This window comes from Arachis ipaensis, chromosome B4, assembly GCF_059453495.1.
Source record: "Arachis ipaensis isolate K30076 ecotype BB chromosome B4, ASM5945349v1, whole genome shotgun sequence".
Lineage (NCBI taxonomy): Eukaryota > Viridiplantae > Streptophyta > Magnoliopsida > Fabales > Fabaceae > Arachis > Arachis ipaensis.
Window position 1 is genome coordinate 1077754 of NC_142439.1, and position 14903 is coordinate 1092656.

A 14903-nucleotide genomic window follows, 5' to 3' on the forward strand; every position below is an offset into this window, starting at 1 on the left:
TCTCCTTCAATATTTTCTATTTTGTAATTTTCTATTTAGTTTTGTCTGTCTTGAGTCTCATGGAAAAAGGCAAACAGTGAGGTTTGTATGAAAAATGCATGGAGCGAAAAAAGGCAGAGAATACAAAATTAAAAGAAAAAGCCATAGATGTCCTAGAGATCCTTTGTACATCTGTATTGTGTTTCATGATTCTGTGAGAATTCCCTTGCAAGTTGGGTTAGCACTTAGCAATTGAAAGCTTGGTAGGTAACCAAGTCAAGTTCAGGATTGGGGTTAGATTCTGGACTTGTCCCGGATAGGAAGGGTAGTTCCTAGGGAGAATTGGTGTATGTAATCATGATGATTATAGTGAAATTCCATCATTGTTGTGGTGGAGACTGGATGTAGGCTGCATTGCACTTAGCAGCTGAACCAGGATACTTTTGGGTGTGATTTTCTCTCTCTACTCTACTCAAATTCTGATTCTGTTCGAAGGAGACAAAATTGAAAAATATCTCCTAATTGGTTACGAGACAAAAAGAAAAAGTCTCTTGACCAGTGACGAGACAAAAAGCAGAAATATCTCCTGAAGCGTTTTAAAAGGGCAGCAAGTTTTAATCAGCAAAAAGGGGGCTAAGATTCAACCCCCTTCTCTTAGTCACTGATAACCATAAAAAATATTGACTCTAACATTTGTGATAAAGTAGTCTAAACTTTGTTTTGTTGATTTCCAAAATTTATTTGAATTTTTATTTTATATATGATAAAATCGAGAAATTATGTTAACAGAGTTAAATTCATAGAAAATATTTGCACTTAATAAAATTTTAATATTTATTTTATATTAAAAAATTGAAAGCATAACCTTCTTTTTATTTATTTATTTATTTATTATTATCTTTTTTCTTTTGTCTTTGAGATATATATCTAGAAGACAATTCTGCTACTAACTAGCTTAGGATAATCTCATAAGAACATTGTCATGTAAATAGCAATTCTATCTCCTTGGAATTGGAATTTGACTTGCATATTATGAATCAACTACTATAAGAGATATTTGAATGGTGTCACAATTGATTGAAATACAATAATCAAGTTTTTCCTCTTATTAAATTTGATTTCAATAATGGAAGCATATATAATCTTATATAAGAGAATATGAAAACCACCTCTTTATCATATGGTAAACTTCCTTGGGTTTATATTTCTGGGCTACATGTCCAGCACCCTGCATTTTTATTACAATAATAAATACATGCATCTAGTGAAGTGTACGTGATTTTAGTTAAGAAAAATGCAAATTCATTATTAAACTGACAAATTAAATGTAACATAAAATAGCATTGTAACTTACCTTTACTGACACATATGTTAAGTAATGATCTTCTTTCATTTTGTAAATTTCTGTAAATCTGTGTAAACATTAAATGAAGCATGTAAATTGTGATGTGAATGCACAAAATTATTTATTGATAGAAAAAGATAGAATTTTAAAAGCTATGAAAAACTAATATGATTTGGGTATAACTTATTATATATATAAATAAATTGGAGAATAATAAATAAAATTAAATAATATACTTACTACTTACTAGTCTAGTCTAGCTAGATACTTATGATAGAATATTTATATAATTTGTATAAAATGCTTTGTATACCAATAATCAGTTGTCATAACTTATATTATTTCGATAGGACCTTTAAGGAAGTTACAATAAAAATCAGGTAACTAAATGATATGTTTTTTTCCCCTTTGGTATATGTTTGAACATTAGCAATTTTTTTTGTTTCCTGAACATAAATATATAGTTTTAATCCGTTAAAAAAAATGTCTATAATTTCAATCAAAATTAGTTCTTGAATCCTAATAAGGGCAAACTAATTTTGAGAGAGTATACAATGCAACAAAACTATTGTTAGAATTTGCATCTATTCATTTAAAAGAAAAGATAAAAAAAAAAAAAGTGTTACCGAAGGATTACCATGTGTTCATAACATGTAGTGCAAGAAAAGAAGGTAATCCTAAAGATCTATAATAGTGCATAATTTTATTTTAAAGACAATTTTTATTGAACATGATTATAAAATTCTCTAACAATGGATATGAATCCTAAAAGTTAGGAGATTGTCAAAAAAAATAAATTTTATCTCTTGTTTACAAGGAGTAACCTGACAACTAGGAGACTTGTACTTAAAGATAGAATTTATTTATGCATATGATGATGTATAAATGAGAATTAATTTTATACTTGAATCTAGACAACCTAAGAGTATAAAATATAATTCAGTTAAATAATTATCTGACAACCAGATAATTATTTGGGATTATAATTGTATGGGATACAATTTAATCATGTTTATTTAGAATAGGTATGAGTAACAACTTGACAACCAAGATACTCATTTGTAATTCTAAATAATTTTGCAAAAAATATAGATTTCTTGTTTACTTTCATATTTTAAATTTTTTAATATGTCCATATTTTGTATGGCATACTTGAAAGTAATAAGTTAGCTACAAATTGAAAATTATTCTTATGTACGAAACGATTATCATGGACATGTCCATGATAATCCTACTGAAATAATATCTTCGAATAAAATTGGTTTTGGAATGGTCAGAACTTGTGAAGTATTTGTAATATTATTTTACATGGGTTGTTTTGACAACCATAATTTCTAAGTTTAAAGATATTTCTCCACTATTTATTACTGAACATCTTGAGAAGATGTATGGTGTCCAAAGTAAGATAGTATGACTATCAAAAATTTTGTTTAAACTAGTGGAAGTATTGGACAATATATTTTGAATTAAAAACCTTTAGAAGTTAGAATGCCATTAGGTAAATGGTTTTAGCGAGAATTGTTCTTGCAAACATTTTTGGAGATTCATTTTGTTACAAACAATTTATAATTGGCCTTAATATGATTAATGTTTGTGATCTTTTAGAAAAATTCAATATGAGTATTGAGGATGTGAATCAAAATTGCTTTTAAGGGTTGGTTTGACCAATAATAAAGATATTGAGTATTTTTATTATAAGAGCTTAAAATAAAATCGCTAACATCTAATTGATATTCTATTGAATAAAGAATGAGCTTCTCTCAACGCATAAATATTAGTACTCCATGTACTCCATCATGTTTAAAGAAACATGAAATTTGATTTAGCTGAGATCACTGTTTGTTAAATATTTGGACTACATTTTAAAAAATGTTGCTAAATTAACAAATTTTTCACTAAATTAATTTTTTTTTATCCATATGAGATATGGAAAGACATAAGCTGAAACTCAAGAACATTAGAGTTTGAAGATATCTTATATGTGTTAAGAGATTGCATAACAATAGAATTGATATTAGGTCCAATAAATAAGATTTATTGGTTATCCTAGAAAAATAATGAAATTATTTTTATCACTCTTCTTATGACAAAGTGTTTGTGATAAGAGGTTAAACTCCTTTTTAGAAAAGGGATTTCATCTTAAAGAAAGAGTGAGAGTACAATTACTTTTATTAGAATTGTATACCACTTGTTCATACCCTGGCCCAACGCTAAGGCCCAAGTCTAAAAGAAAAGCCCAATCCCAAGAATTGGCCCTTATTCCACACCGACTTCTCTCCGGAAGTCGGTGCCTACCATGACTTGCTCTAAGGAAGTCGGAAACGAGGATTAGCTGGCAGATAATATTAAAATAACTACCTCTAAAATCTCTCGACCTACTTTCAGGAGCCATATCTCAACCTCCCTAAGATAAAGGGACGGTTACCCACTTTCAGGAGCCATATCTCAACCTCCCTAAGATAAAGGGACGGTTATTCACCTTAGAAGGTGGAACTACTCCAACGGTGGTTATTGGCTCTCCATTATAAATAAACTGACACCCCTCAGGTATCTCTAAGTCCCAATACTCTCTAAACCTGCTTACACCCTTACTGACTTAGGCATCGGAGTGTCTTTACAGGTACCACCCCCCATTCACTCACACTCACAAGTCAGACGGAGGCCCCAAAGACGCGAACCCGTTCTAAGGCTTCCCTCCTCAGACGATTGGGCCAGCCCAACGAGTCCAGCCCATCAATCTCCGGTTACCCATCGTAACACCACTCAATAGAGGATATACTTTCTTCTGAAAGTATATAAGGTTTCATCGTCAAACTAACTTTTCGAAAAAGTATCCTATTTGTATAATGATACAATTCTATAAAGATAGATCTAATGGTTGCTTAGATTTTTTATAATCATGTTCAATGATCATATCTCTATATGCACCATCTATATGTATAATTTAATAAATGAGATTTATTAATCTTCATCAAATGAAGACCATTATATATATATATATATTTTGATCTTTTTGGATTATTAATGTTTTTTTTAATAATCATATGACCAAGAATAATTTAAATTAAATTATAAAAAATTTATCTCTCGATATTATAATCACTATCACAATGATAAATTTCTAAATTTAATCAAAGGTCTTATTATATTAATATTTTAATATAATAACAATAACAAACTATTTCACACGTGATTGATTGGATTGTAGTCATACTACTTAGGGTGTGTTTGGGGATCACGTTGAGAAATAGAAAAGTCCGTTTGAGCGTCTTGAACATTCCATTATCATGTTTGGCAACTTTTTGAAACTCCTAACCCAAAAGTGCTTTCACCTCTGAACGTACGTTTACGTGAAGCTACAAATTCAAACTTCTGCGTTCACGTTGGGAAAATTAATTACCGTTGAAGGAATTAGGTAAAAAATTTATTCCATATCTACCAACTGTACCCTTCATTTCTTCTATAAAAAGGATGCACATAACCACATCATTTCACCATTAGTTCTCTGTATGTTCTTCTCTTATGTTCTTCCTTATAGATTTTTTTTTTTTCAGATTTATTTTTATCACTGCCAAAGTAAATATTTTAATTTTTTTATTATTTTTAATTCTTTCTTTCATATTTTGGTTTTTATATTTTTTATTATATTTTTTATTTATATGATAAATATTTTTCATATCTTTTTTTAGTATTCTGATGTTATTTTTTTAATTTTTTATTGTTATATTTTTATTGTATTTTTTTATTTATATGATAACTATTGTTGATATAAATTTTTATTTTTATTAATTTTTATAATACTTTTATTATTTTTTGTTTATATAAATGATACTAAATTAAAGAGTACTAACGACACTAAAATAAATTATAAAATATTTTTTGTTTAATATTATAAAATGTATAGTACTCCCTTTTATATTTTTATTTCTTATTGTTTTTTAGTTCATATGAATTTTTTTTATTATTTACTGTTCTTTATGTTTAATATGTAAAGTGTCTTTTTTATTTTTATTTGACTTTGTTCTTTCTTATTTTTTACTTATTTTTATCATTGACTTTTTTTTATATTGTTTTTTTCAGTGTTCTAATCCCCAGGTATGTTATTACTTTTTTTTATGGTATTCTTATTATTTCTTGTTCATATAAATTCTATTTTTTTCTCTTTTATGCACTGTGTTTATATCTTATACGAAGTTTATTTTATTTTTTTATTTGATATAGTTCAAATAATTTTTTTTATCTTTTATTATATTTTTTTATTCATATGATATATATATTGTTGGTTTTATAAAATTTTTATCGTTTTTTATTTACGTGAGTTCTCATTTTATATTTTATTATACTTTATTTTTGTTTCGGCTGAAATTTTTTATTTTTTTATTCGACTATGTAAAATTTATAATTATAATTCTCATATATTATATTTTATTGTAACTTTTTTATAATATAGGTTAATTGATCCCATTAAAAAGATAAATTAAATAAAAAATTATTCATAAGTATTAATAAAATTATGAATGTTGGATGCCAAAAAAAGTCTTATAAAAATAAAATTATTGAGAGTACGGTATAAAAATAATATTAAATTAACATTCTCACGTTATTACCTGAAATTTAAAAAAAGTTAATATTTGACTAAATATTCTTTTATATATATATTTAATGAAAAAACTGGAAAACAATATGATAAGATTCAATTAAAAAATAAGTGAGACAATCTTAAGAAGGAATGGTCAGCATGGTAAAGTTTTTTGACAAAGAAACGGGTTTAGGATGGGATTATACTAAACATACCGTTGATGCACCAAATGAATGGTGGGAGAGAAAACAATTGGTATGTAGTAACTTATTATTAAAGCAAAAATTTTAACTTTAATTTTGGTAATAAGTCTTGTGTTGATTAGTTGTACACATGTAGGAAAATCCCTTATATAGAAAATTCAGAAATAAAGGACTTCCTTTTAAAGATGAGTTAACTATATTATTTAAAGATGTTATGGCCGATGGCAAATTTGCTTGGGCTCTCTCATCTGAGATGTTACCTAGTGGCATAGAAGAATATGGTGATGGATATCGACCATACTTTGAGGAAGGTCATGTTGATATAGAAGAAGGTATAGGTGCTACTGTGGGAGTTAATTCTGAATTTCAACACGTAAATCTTAGCTCTTCTCAAGAAAATAATAGTCAAAAGAGTACGGAAAAAAGAAAGAGAGATGTGGTTTGTGAAACAACAAAACAGAAGAAAAATTTTAAAGTCGCTGCCTCAAAGCAAATTGCGGATGCAATAAGTAGAATTGCCTCTGCATCTGAATCACGCTCAACTACTGTGTCCACTTTTCTAGTACCCGGTGCATCTATTGGGGAAATAATGGCTGAGATTCAAAAGATGAAAATGATCACTAGTGATCCCAATTTTTATAGTCGTTGTTGTCAATTAATGATGTTTAAACCTGCTAGAGAAATGTTTGTATCCTTAAAAGAATATGAGCAAAGATTGTTGGATTGGCTCAAACATGCAGCATATAATCTACTACCATTCATGCAAAATTAATATTTTTTTTTTGTGATTTTCATGCAAAACTAGTTAAGTTATTATTATACTCCATTTTAATTTGTCCATGAATATTTTGTTATGCTAGGATAAGACAATAAAAAAATTTGTGTGTTGCTTATTTAGTTATTTATCATTTTATATAATATTTGTGGTATTTAATTATTGTTCTTATTATATATAATTTATTTTTTTGCTTGGTATTGATAAGAATTTATTTATATTCTTATGTAGGACTTAATTTTTGTTAATTAATTTGGAATGAACATGGAGTATTTATTTGAAGAGTATGAAAAGGAACAACATGAAAAATCAAAATTACTTTCCATTATAGAAGAAGAAACAGATGAAATTGAAAATATTTCTGCATTAATTGGTCAATATGCAGTCAATTATCTGTGCAAAAAATCATGTAGAACTAGTGAACAAACAGGTTATTTATGGGTGCAAGAAATTTTATGTGACCATGGCATTCGTTGTTATGAAATGTTTCGGATGGAAAAACATGTTTTTTTTTCAATTTTGTGATGAACTAGTTGAACAAGGATTAAAATGTACAAGACAAATGGGAGTTCAGGAAATGGTTGCAATGTTCTTAAATACGGTTGGTCATGGAGTGGGTAATAGGATGATACAAGAAAGGTTTCAACATTCTGGAGAAACAGTAAGTAGACATTTTCACGAGGTATTGGTTGCTTGCTTGAGATTATCTATTAAATATATTAAGTCATCGGATCCTAAGTTTCAGAATGTTCATAGCAAAATAAAAAATGACCAACGATATTGGCCATTTTTTAAAAATGCTATAGGAGCAATTGATGGTACTCATATCCCATGTGTGGTTAGCCCAAGTGATCAACCCAAATTTATTGGAAGAAAAGGATATCCAACACAAAATATAATTGCTGAATGTGATTGGGACATGTGCTTTATTTTTGCTTTACCCTGGATGGGAAGGCACTGCGCATGATGCTCGTATATTTGATAATGCTATTACAACTCCTACCATGAATTTTTCGCATCCTCCTCCAAGGTTAATTTTTATCATTTTCTTACAAATAAACTATATTTACTTGGTTATCATGTAACTATTTTTTTTTTTCATTAGGTAAATATTATTTGGTAGATGCCGGTTATCCAACACCAAAAGAATATATTGGTCCATATAAATGTGAGCGCTATCATCTTGCAGATTTTAGGCGTTCTTCTGGATTTACAAATCATAATGAAGTATTTAATTATTATCACTCAAGCTTAAGATGCACAATAGAAAGGACTTTTAGAGTGTGGAAAAATAGATTTGCTATCTTGCAACACATGCCCAAGTTCAAAATTGAAACTCAAGTGCAGATAGTGTGTGCAACAATGGCTATTCATAATTTTATTAGAAGACATTCTGAAACAGATACCGAGTTTAATCAATATGAACATGCAAACATTCTTGATGGAGAAGATAATAGTTATGTTGGTGAAAGCTCAGATCAAACTCTAACCATTAGCTCTTCTGCAGAAATGGACCGTGTTCGAGATTTGATTAGGGATCAAATTATTAATCACATGCAGTAGAAATAATAGTGTTCTTATGTACTAATTTTGTATAAGATATTATCTTTTATGTATTTCATTAGTATTTTATCTTTTAATTTAATATTTATTAGTATTTTTATGTATTAAAATATATTTTGTCAATTTTTATATGTTACTTTAATTTAGTAAGTAAATATTAATTTTATTATAAAATTAATTAATAAGATTTATTCAAATATCTAAAGTAAAATAATAGAATAATATAAAAAATTATTTTAATTGATGTCTCTTTTAGTAATTTTTCATCTAAAAGTGATTTTGAGTAGTATAATCTAAACAACATTTACTTTACTATAATCCATTTTGACATAAAAATTGCCAAACATAAATCACGTTAACACAAATTTATTTTTCATCAAAATCAAATTTGTAAAATCAATTCTATGCAAATGAAATCCAAACACACTTATTCTCAACAGCTACCCTAATATATATGATGAGTATGTAAGGCGTAAAAAGATTGGCCCTATGACTCAATTAAAAAGTTGTTATAGGAGTAGAATTTATTATAAATAGAGTAGTGATAGAATTAAAAAACACAAATTTTATTTTTTAGTTTTTTACGGCATTTTTTAATTTGGGGTGTTAAGAACTAATTCGTTATAGATTAGAACTCCATTTAAAAATTTATTATTGGTTAATAGGTTACTTCATACACATGACAAAATTTAAAATTTTGACATTTATTTAAATAAATTAATAAATTAATTACTAGACCAACCCAATTTAATTCAAAAAGTATAAAATTAGTAATTCATATATTCTTTTTGAAAATTTTCATTAATAGAATTATCTTTTCCTTTTATCTATCCCCCTTAACTCTTCATTCCTTAATTTTCTCTTATTATTCTTTATTTATCTCTAATACTATTAATTTCTCTCTACTCTAAATTCTTCCTCCTTATTCATATAGAAATGAGGAGCTCAACCTATCTGTGCAGCATTTAGCATGATATTTTACCAATTAATATAAAAAAGTTAAAGAAAACTTTAATATATATTACCCGGCCACTTGACCATCAACAAACCATGCACGCCACTTGTCATATATGCTAAGCTTTAATGACTTTATCCAATTTTGTGTAGCTATGTGTGGTATTGACATATCAAGATCAGAACTGCAATTATATAAAACAACACAAATTAAAGTTTCTCGTTAAAAAAAAATACAAAATATAGTTACTAAAATTAGTAACAATATATATATATATATATATATATATATATATATATATATATATTAATTTATTTTTAATATATATTTATATTTAATATATATTTTATGAGAGTTACTTAAATAAAAATATTTAAAATATTTTTTATTAATTAAAATTTAATACATATAATAAATTAAATCGTATTATTTTTGTCAAAATTAAATTAAATAAATTGATTTGGCCGAAAAATCGATAAATTAAATATTAAACAGATCTAAATTAATATTTTTTTTTATAGAAAATGACTACAATAATTTTATTATAAAAAATAATTAAAATACTCTCATAACAATATAGAAAAAAAAAGAATTCTCAAATCAATTTATTTAATTTAATTTTAACAAAAATAATATAATTTAATAATTATATATATTAAATTTTAATTATTAAAAATATTTAAAAATATATTTTAAATATTTTTATTTAAATAATTTTTATATTTTATATTATAATTTTAATATACACGTGATATAGTCAGATTAATAATATAAGAAGTTAACCAGTAAACTAGAGCTTGGATGTTGGTCTTGGTCAGATTTTGATAATATCCTGCAACGCTGAGTAGAGTCATGTTATATGCCAAAGTCTTGTTGCATCTCAAGAACTCTCCCTTAGTTCCCTATTTACATCCCAATATTAATGGAATTAATTCTCAGTCAACTCATTATTAATTATATTAAAATTATATACATCCATCAAGATAGCTTTTTTAATAACCTGTACAATAGTAAGAGAAAAAAACTTTTCATTTACGATTTTTTTTTCTTGTATATGAAAATAAAAGTAGTGATATATTTTAATATTGTAATTTTTGATATTTTTTAAAAGTATGAAAGATACACAAATCGAAAGATTCGATTTCTATACTTCAAATCTTTTAATTTTTTTTAATAGAAATCTCTCGGTCCGATTTTTGTACTCTCACAAATCTCTCGGTCCGATTCCACAAATTCCTCAGTTCGATTTCTGTATCTCACAAATCAGACGGTTCGATTTCTGTGCTTCTCACAAATTGGATGATCCGATTTTTGTTTATCTAATTAAACGGTTTCACATTTGAGAATGCACCCCTATCAATCCACATTTTAAAAAAACACCGATGTTACTCCAATATCAAAAACAAAATCTGTTTATTTACATACAGTAATTAATTAATATATATGAAATATAAATATTTTATTGAGTTATCATGAACAAATATGTTTAAATAATAGGCAGATTAATAAATCTATATACCCATATATATATATATATATATATATATATATATATATATATATCATGGATATATATATATATATATCATAAAATATATATATATATCATGGATAAATATGGAAAAACATAAAATACATGACATGATAGAACACAAACGTCTTTAGTTATGCTAAGTAAAAACAAAGACAGACATAATAAATCTGAGATATAATACTGTCTCAGCAAATGCAACTCAACAGAAAATACAAAGTTTAATTATTTTGTTAGTTTTTATAATTTTATTAAATTTTTTATTAGATTTTTATATATTTTTTTAATTAAAATTTTATATTATTTTTTATTTTATAATTAATTTTTTTAATATAAAAATATTAAAATTAATTGAATAACTTTTTAAAAATTAAAAATATTTATAATTAATTGAATATTTTTTTACAAATTAAAAATAATATAAAAATTTAATTAAAAAATATATATAAAAATCTAATTGTAAATTTAATAAAACTATAGAACGAACAAAATAATTAAACTAAAATACAATAATATCTCGAACTAATTATCCTATCAAATTATTCAAAGTATGTAGCATTATTACCTCTCTAATATACAAGGCTTTCCTCACACTTTTATCATTTGCCCATGTGTTCACAAGAATGTGATCATAACTCTAAAATAGACAGTTAGCATAATCAAGTTAGGTCAAATGTTAATTTTCTCTTAATAAAAACAACAAGAAAAAGTATTTTTATTAAACTACATGAATTATATATGTCGCATGACATTTCTGTATTCCAATATAAATGGATGATGAGAATGAATTTAGGAATATAGATATACATATATCAGGCATTCATTTAAAAAATAAAATAAAATAAATGGAAGTGTTCTTTTTAAAATTTTGAATTAATTAAACATTCTAGGGGAGCAAAATGTTCTTTTTATAAAGTTCTATAAATTTAAGAATATTTGATTGAAATGAAGGAATTGTTTTAGAGGATTTATTATTTCTATCAACATGAGCTCATTAATATTAATATCTCATACTCTTTCCAAAAGTAGCATTTAAATAGTAAATAACTATCTCTTTAGTCCTTATTATTATATTAACCTACATATATATAAATAGGTGAAAACTCATATACAGTCGACTTTACGTGAAGTTGATAGTTGAGAGCTGTTAGATGAAAATTTAATCAAATCAGTCAAATTATCTAACAGCTCTTAACTATCAACTTCACGTGAAGTCGACTGCACCTGAGTTTTTACTATATAAATAAGTTGATATGTAAAGATAAATAAAGTGAATGTACTTAACTCTACACCAAAATTCTGAACCATGTTGAAGTGAGGATTGTAAAATTCCATGATTCACAGCAGGTGTCGTTTCACAGAAAGGTTCCAAAATTTGTTGTGGATTTATGTAACGAACTAACTGCAAATCCATAAGCTACATGATTATTTTAATTATATCTTATGTACTAGGACTTAATATTAATTGCGAGACCCAAAAACTTACATATAGATAAAGTGGTAAACAATACTTTTCTATCAATAAAGTTTTTGAAATATTTCAAGGTGGAAATTCAGATGCAGTTGATTTCATGTGAAGTTGGTAGATGAGAGCCGTTAGATAATTTGATTGATTTGACTAAATTTTCAGCTAACAACTTTCAACTACCAACTTCACGTGAAGCCGTTAGCTGAGAGCCTGAGAGCCGTTAGATAATTTGATTGATTTGACTAAATTTTTATCTAACGGCTCTCAACTACCATCTTCACGTGAAGTCGACTGTACCTGAATTTCCACCGTATTTCAAATAGATCATGATAGAGTTAGAGTAATTCTTAAGAGAGACTAATATAAAAATATAATTCTAAAAAAAATATAAGAGAGGATAATATAAAAAGTAATGATCTTTATACATAAATTTTTTTAATTTGAAGGGGTCATTGTTCCGCTATTTTAACCTTAATTCTGTCCTAAAATAGACTAATAAATTAGATATTATTTGTAAAATTTAGATCGGATACAGATTAAATATACAAGTTGCATGGATAATTTTTTCTTTTACACTCTTAATATAAAAAACAAAATTGAATTAAATAAAATATTACGAATAATTTAAAAAATTTTTAAAAATTTAAAGAAAAAATATAATGTACTCAGTTGTTACATATCGTACTAACCTCGGAATAAGCTTCATAATCGGAAACACACTTTGTGTCTTCTGGATCAATATTTACATAATTACCACCACAATGTTCTTTTATCGACTGTATTTAAGAAAAAAAAAAGGGAAAGAAACGAGATGAAGCAACAAAATCAGCAAATAAAGAAGCATGAATTTAACAGTAATATTAAAAGAACAAAAAAAATTATAATTTATTTTATTTAATATTTATTAATTATTATAATAATTATAAATATTAAATAAGATAAATTGTGATTATTTTTTATTAATATATTTTGGTTACCAAATATTTCGGTAAATTAAATTACCTGATAGAGTAATTCTGGTATAAGAGACATCTGGTATGCATACAACACTTTCGAGTTCAGGGTCTCATATAGGTCCACCCCTGGGCTTGCAATCACATATCCCTGGTAAATTTTATTGGACCAAAATCAAAATTTTTTTTTTTTACCAAACATAGAAAACTCGAATCCACAACCTTTTAATTGAGTATGGGGAGACTATGTCATTTGAGCTATTACTCATTGACATTGACAGACAAAGAGTAAAATTAAATACAAAAAATGTGTTGAATTTATTGGAATATTGTACTTTGATATTAATGCGTGGTACACCACCTGCTACGTAACCTGCGAATTCAGAAAAATTGAATGAATCAAACCGAGTTAATAAATTAAAATAGCTGTTCAGAATTTAGCATTCACCGTATTTACCATCATATAATTTTTGAACGAGAGGAGCAATAGGAGTTCCTGAATACGAGCCACCACCAACGTAAAATGGATTTGAGTTGAACTTTGGATGATCAATAAACCACTGCATTAGAAATTGAAACCTATCATTATCTACAAACTACAATGCATCATAATTAAGAGCATGTTTGAAACAATTGTAAAACAACTACTTTTTAACCAAAAACAATGTATGGATTATTTTTTTTTTTTTTCACCAGGGTATCTATTAGGCCGGAAGCCCAATGATTAATTCTTCGGGTACTGCAGAGGCACACAAAGTGGGCGACCCTCCCAAGCAAGCAAGCAAATTCTATTCCCATCCTCCAGTGAGTATCAAACTCAGAAGAGATGGTTAAGGGACACAGACCCTCATCTATCTGTACCAACTTGCGTTGGTAATGTATGGATTATTTATTTATTTATTTATTGTTATGGACCAATCCCATTAGATTGGGCTCATGTCATATACAGCCCAAGAATGCTGCACTTAGAAGCACGTCGGTCCATAAAAAATATACTCTGAATTATATTCAGACGAGAATCCACGTGCCAATGAATCTTAGCTCAAGTGGCATATGTTCCTCCTTCTTACCAAGAGGTCTTGGGTTCAAGCCTCATATAGTGCAAACTTGATATTAGTGACATGACAAAACATGACAAAACATAGGACATGACAAAATATTCGAAATATAGGACATGACAAAACATCCAAAGTATCTTTTCTAACTCTAATCTTTATACCTTTTAGGCTATACTGACTTGAGCGTCAGAATTTTTTGTAAGTACACACTATCCTTATAGAAATATCGACCTGAAATAAGAAAATCGGCTTCAACCTCATGTCCCGATCCTACAAATTTATGCTCGACCACTATAAGAGATAATCATAATCCCACAAGATATACATAAAAAGTTATATATATTTGGTGCAACCGAGAACAACAATCATTTGCTAAGTTTTTAAAGTTTTGGAAACTTGATTACACCTTTAGTTTAGTTCTAGAAGCATACATGGCTTGTTGAAAATACGTGAGTTACAGGACATCAATCGGTTGAATGCAATGTGGCACGTAA

The 14903-nt window shown here is 26.9% G+C and overlaps 1 protein-coding gene across 4 annotated transcripts in view; it reads right to left on the bottom strand.

Annotated features, from left to right (window-relative positions):
* Positions 1 to 998: 998 nt before the first annotated feature.
* LOC148566436 (serine carboxypeptidase-like 13) overlaps positions 999 to 14903 on the bottom strand; it is a 30701-nt gene continuing 16796 nt past the window's right edge. For 3 of the 4 annotated variants that reach the window (XM_088483266.1, XM_088483269.1, XM_088483267.1), the window contains 10 exons: positions 13809 to 13911; positions 13687 to 13724; positions 13401 to 13502; positions 13088 to 13174; positions 12216 to 12332; positions 11496 to 11567; positions 10183 to 10301; positions 9470 to 9583; positions 1334 to 1391; positions 999 to 1207 (listed from right to left, as the gene is read on the bottom strand). In XM_088483266.1, the coding sequence (XP_088339392.1) occupies positions 1124 to 1207; positions 1334 to 1391; positions 9470 to 9583; positions 10183 to 10301; positions 11496 to 11567; positions 12216 to 12332; positions 13088 to 13174; positions 13401 to 13502; positions 13687 to 13724; positions 13809 to 13911 (894 nt within the window). In that variant the 3' untranslated portion in view covers positions 999 to 1123. Of the gene's footprint in view, positions 1208 to 1333; positions 1392 to 8211; positions 8383 to 9469; positions 9584 to 10182; positions 10302 to 11495; positions 11568 to 12215; positions 12333 to 13087; positions 13175 to 13400; positions 13503 to 13686; positions 13725 to 13808; positions 13912 to 14903 lie in introns of those variants that run through there. The other variant, XM_088483268.1, reaches the window with a different exon arrangement.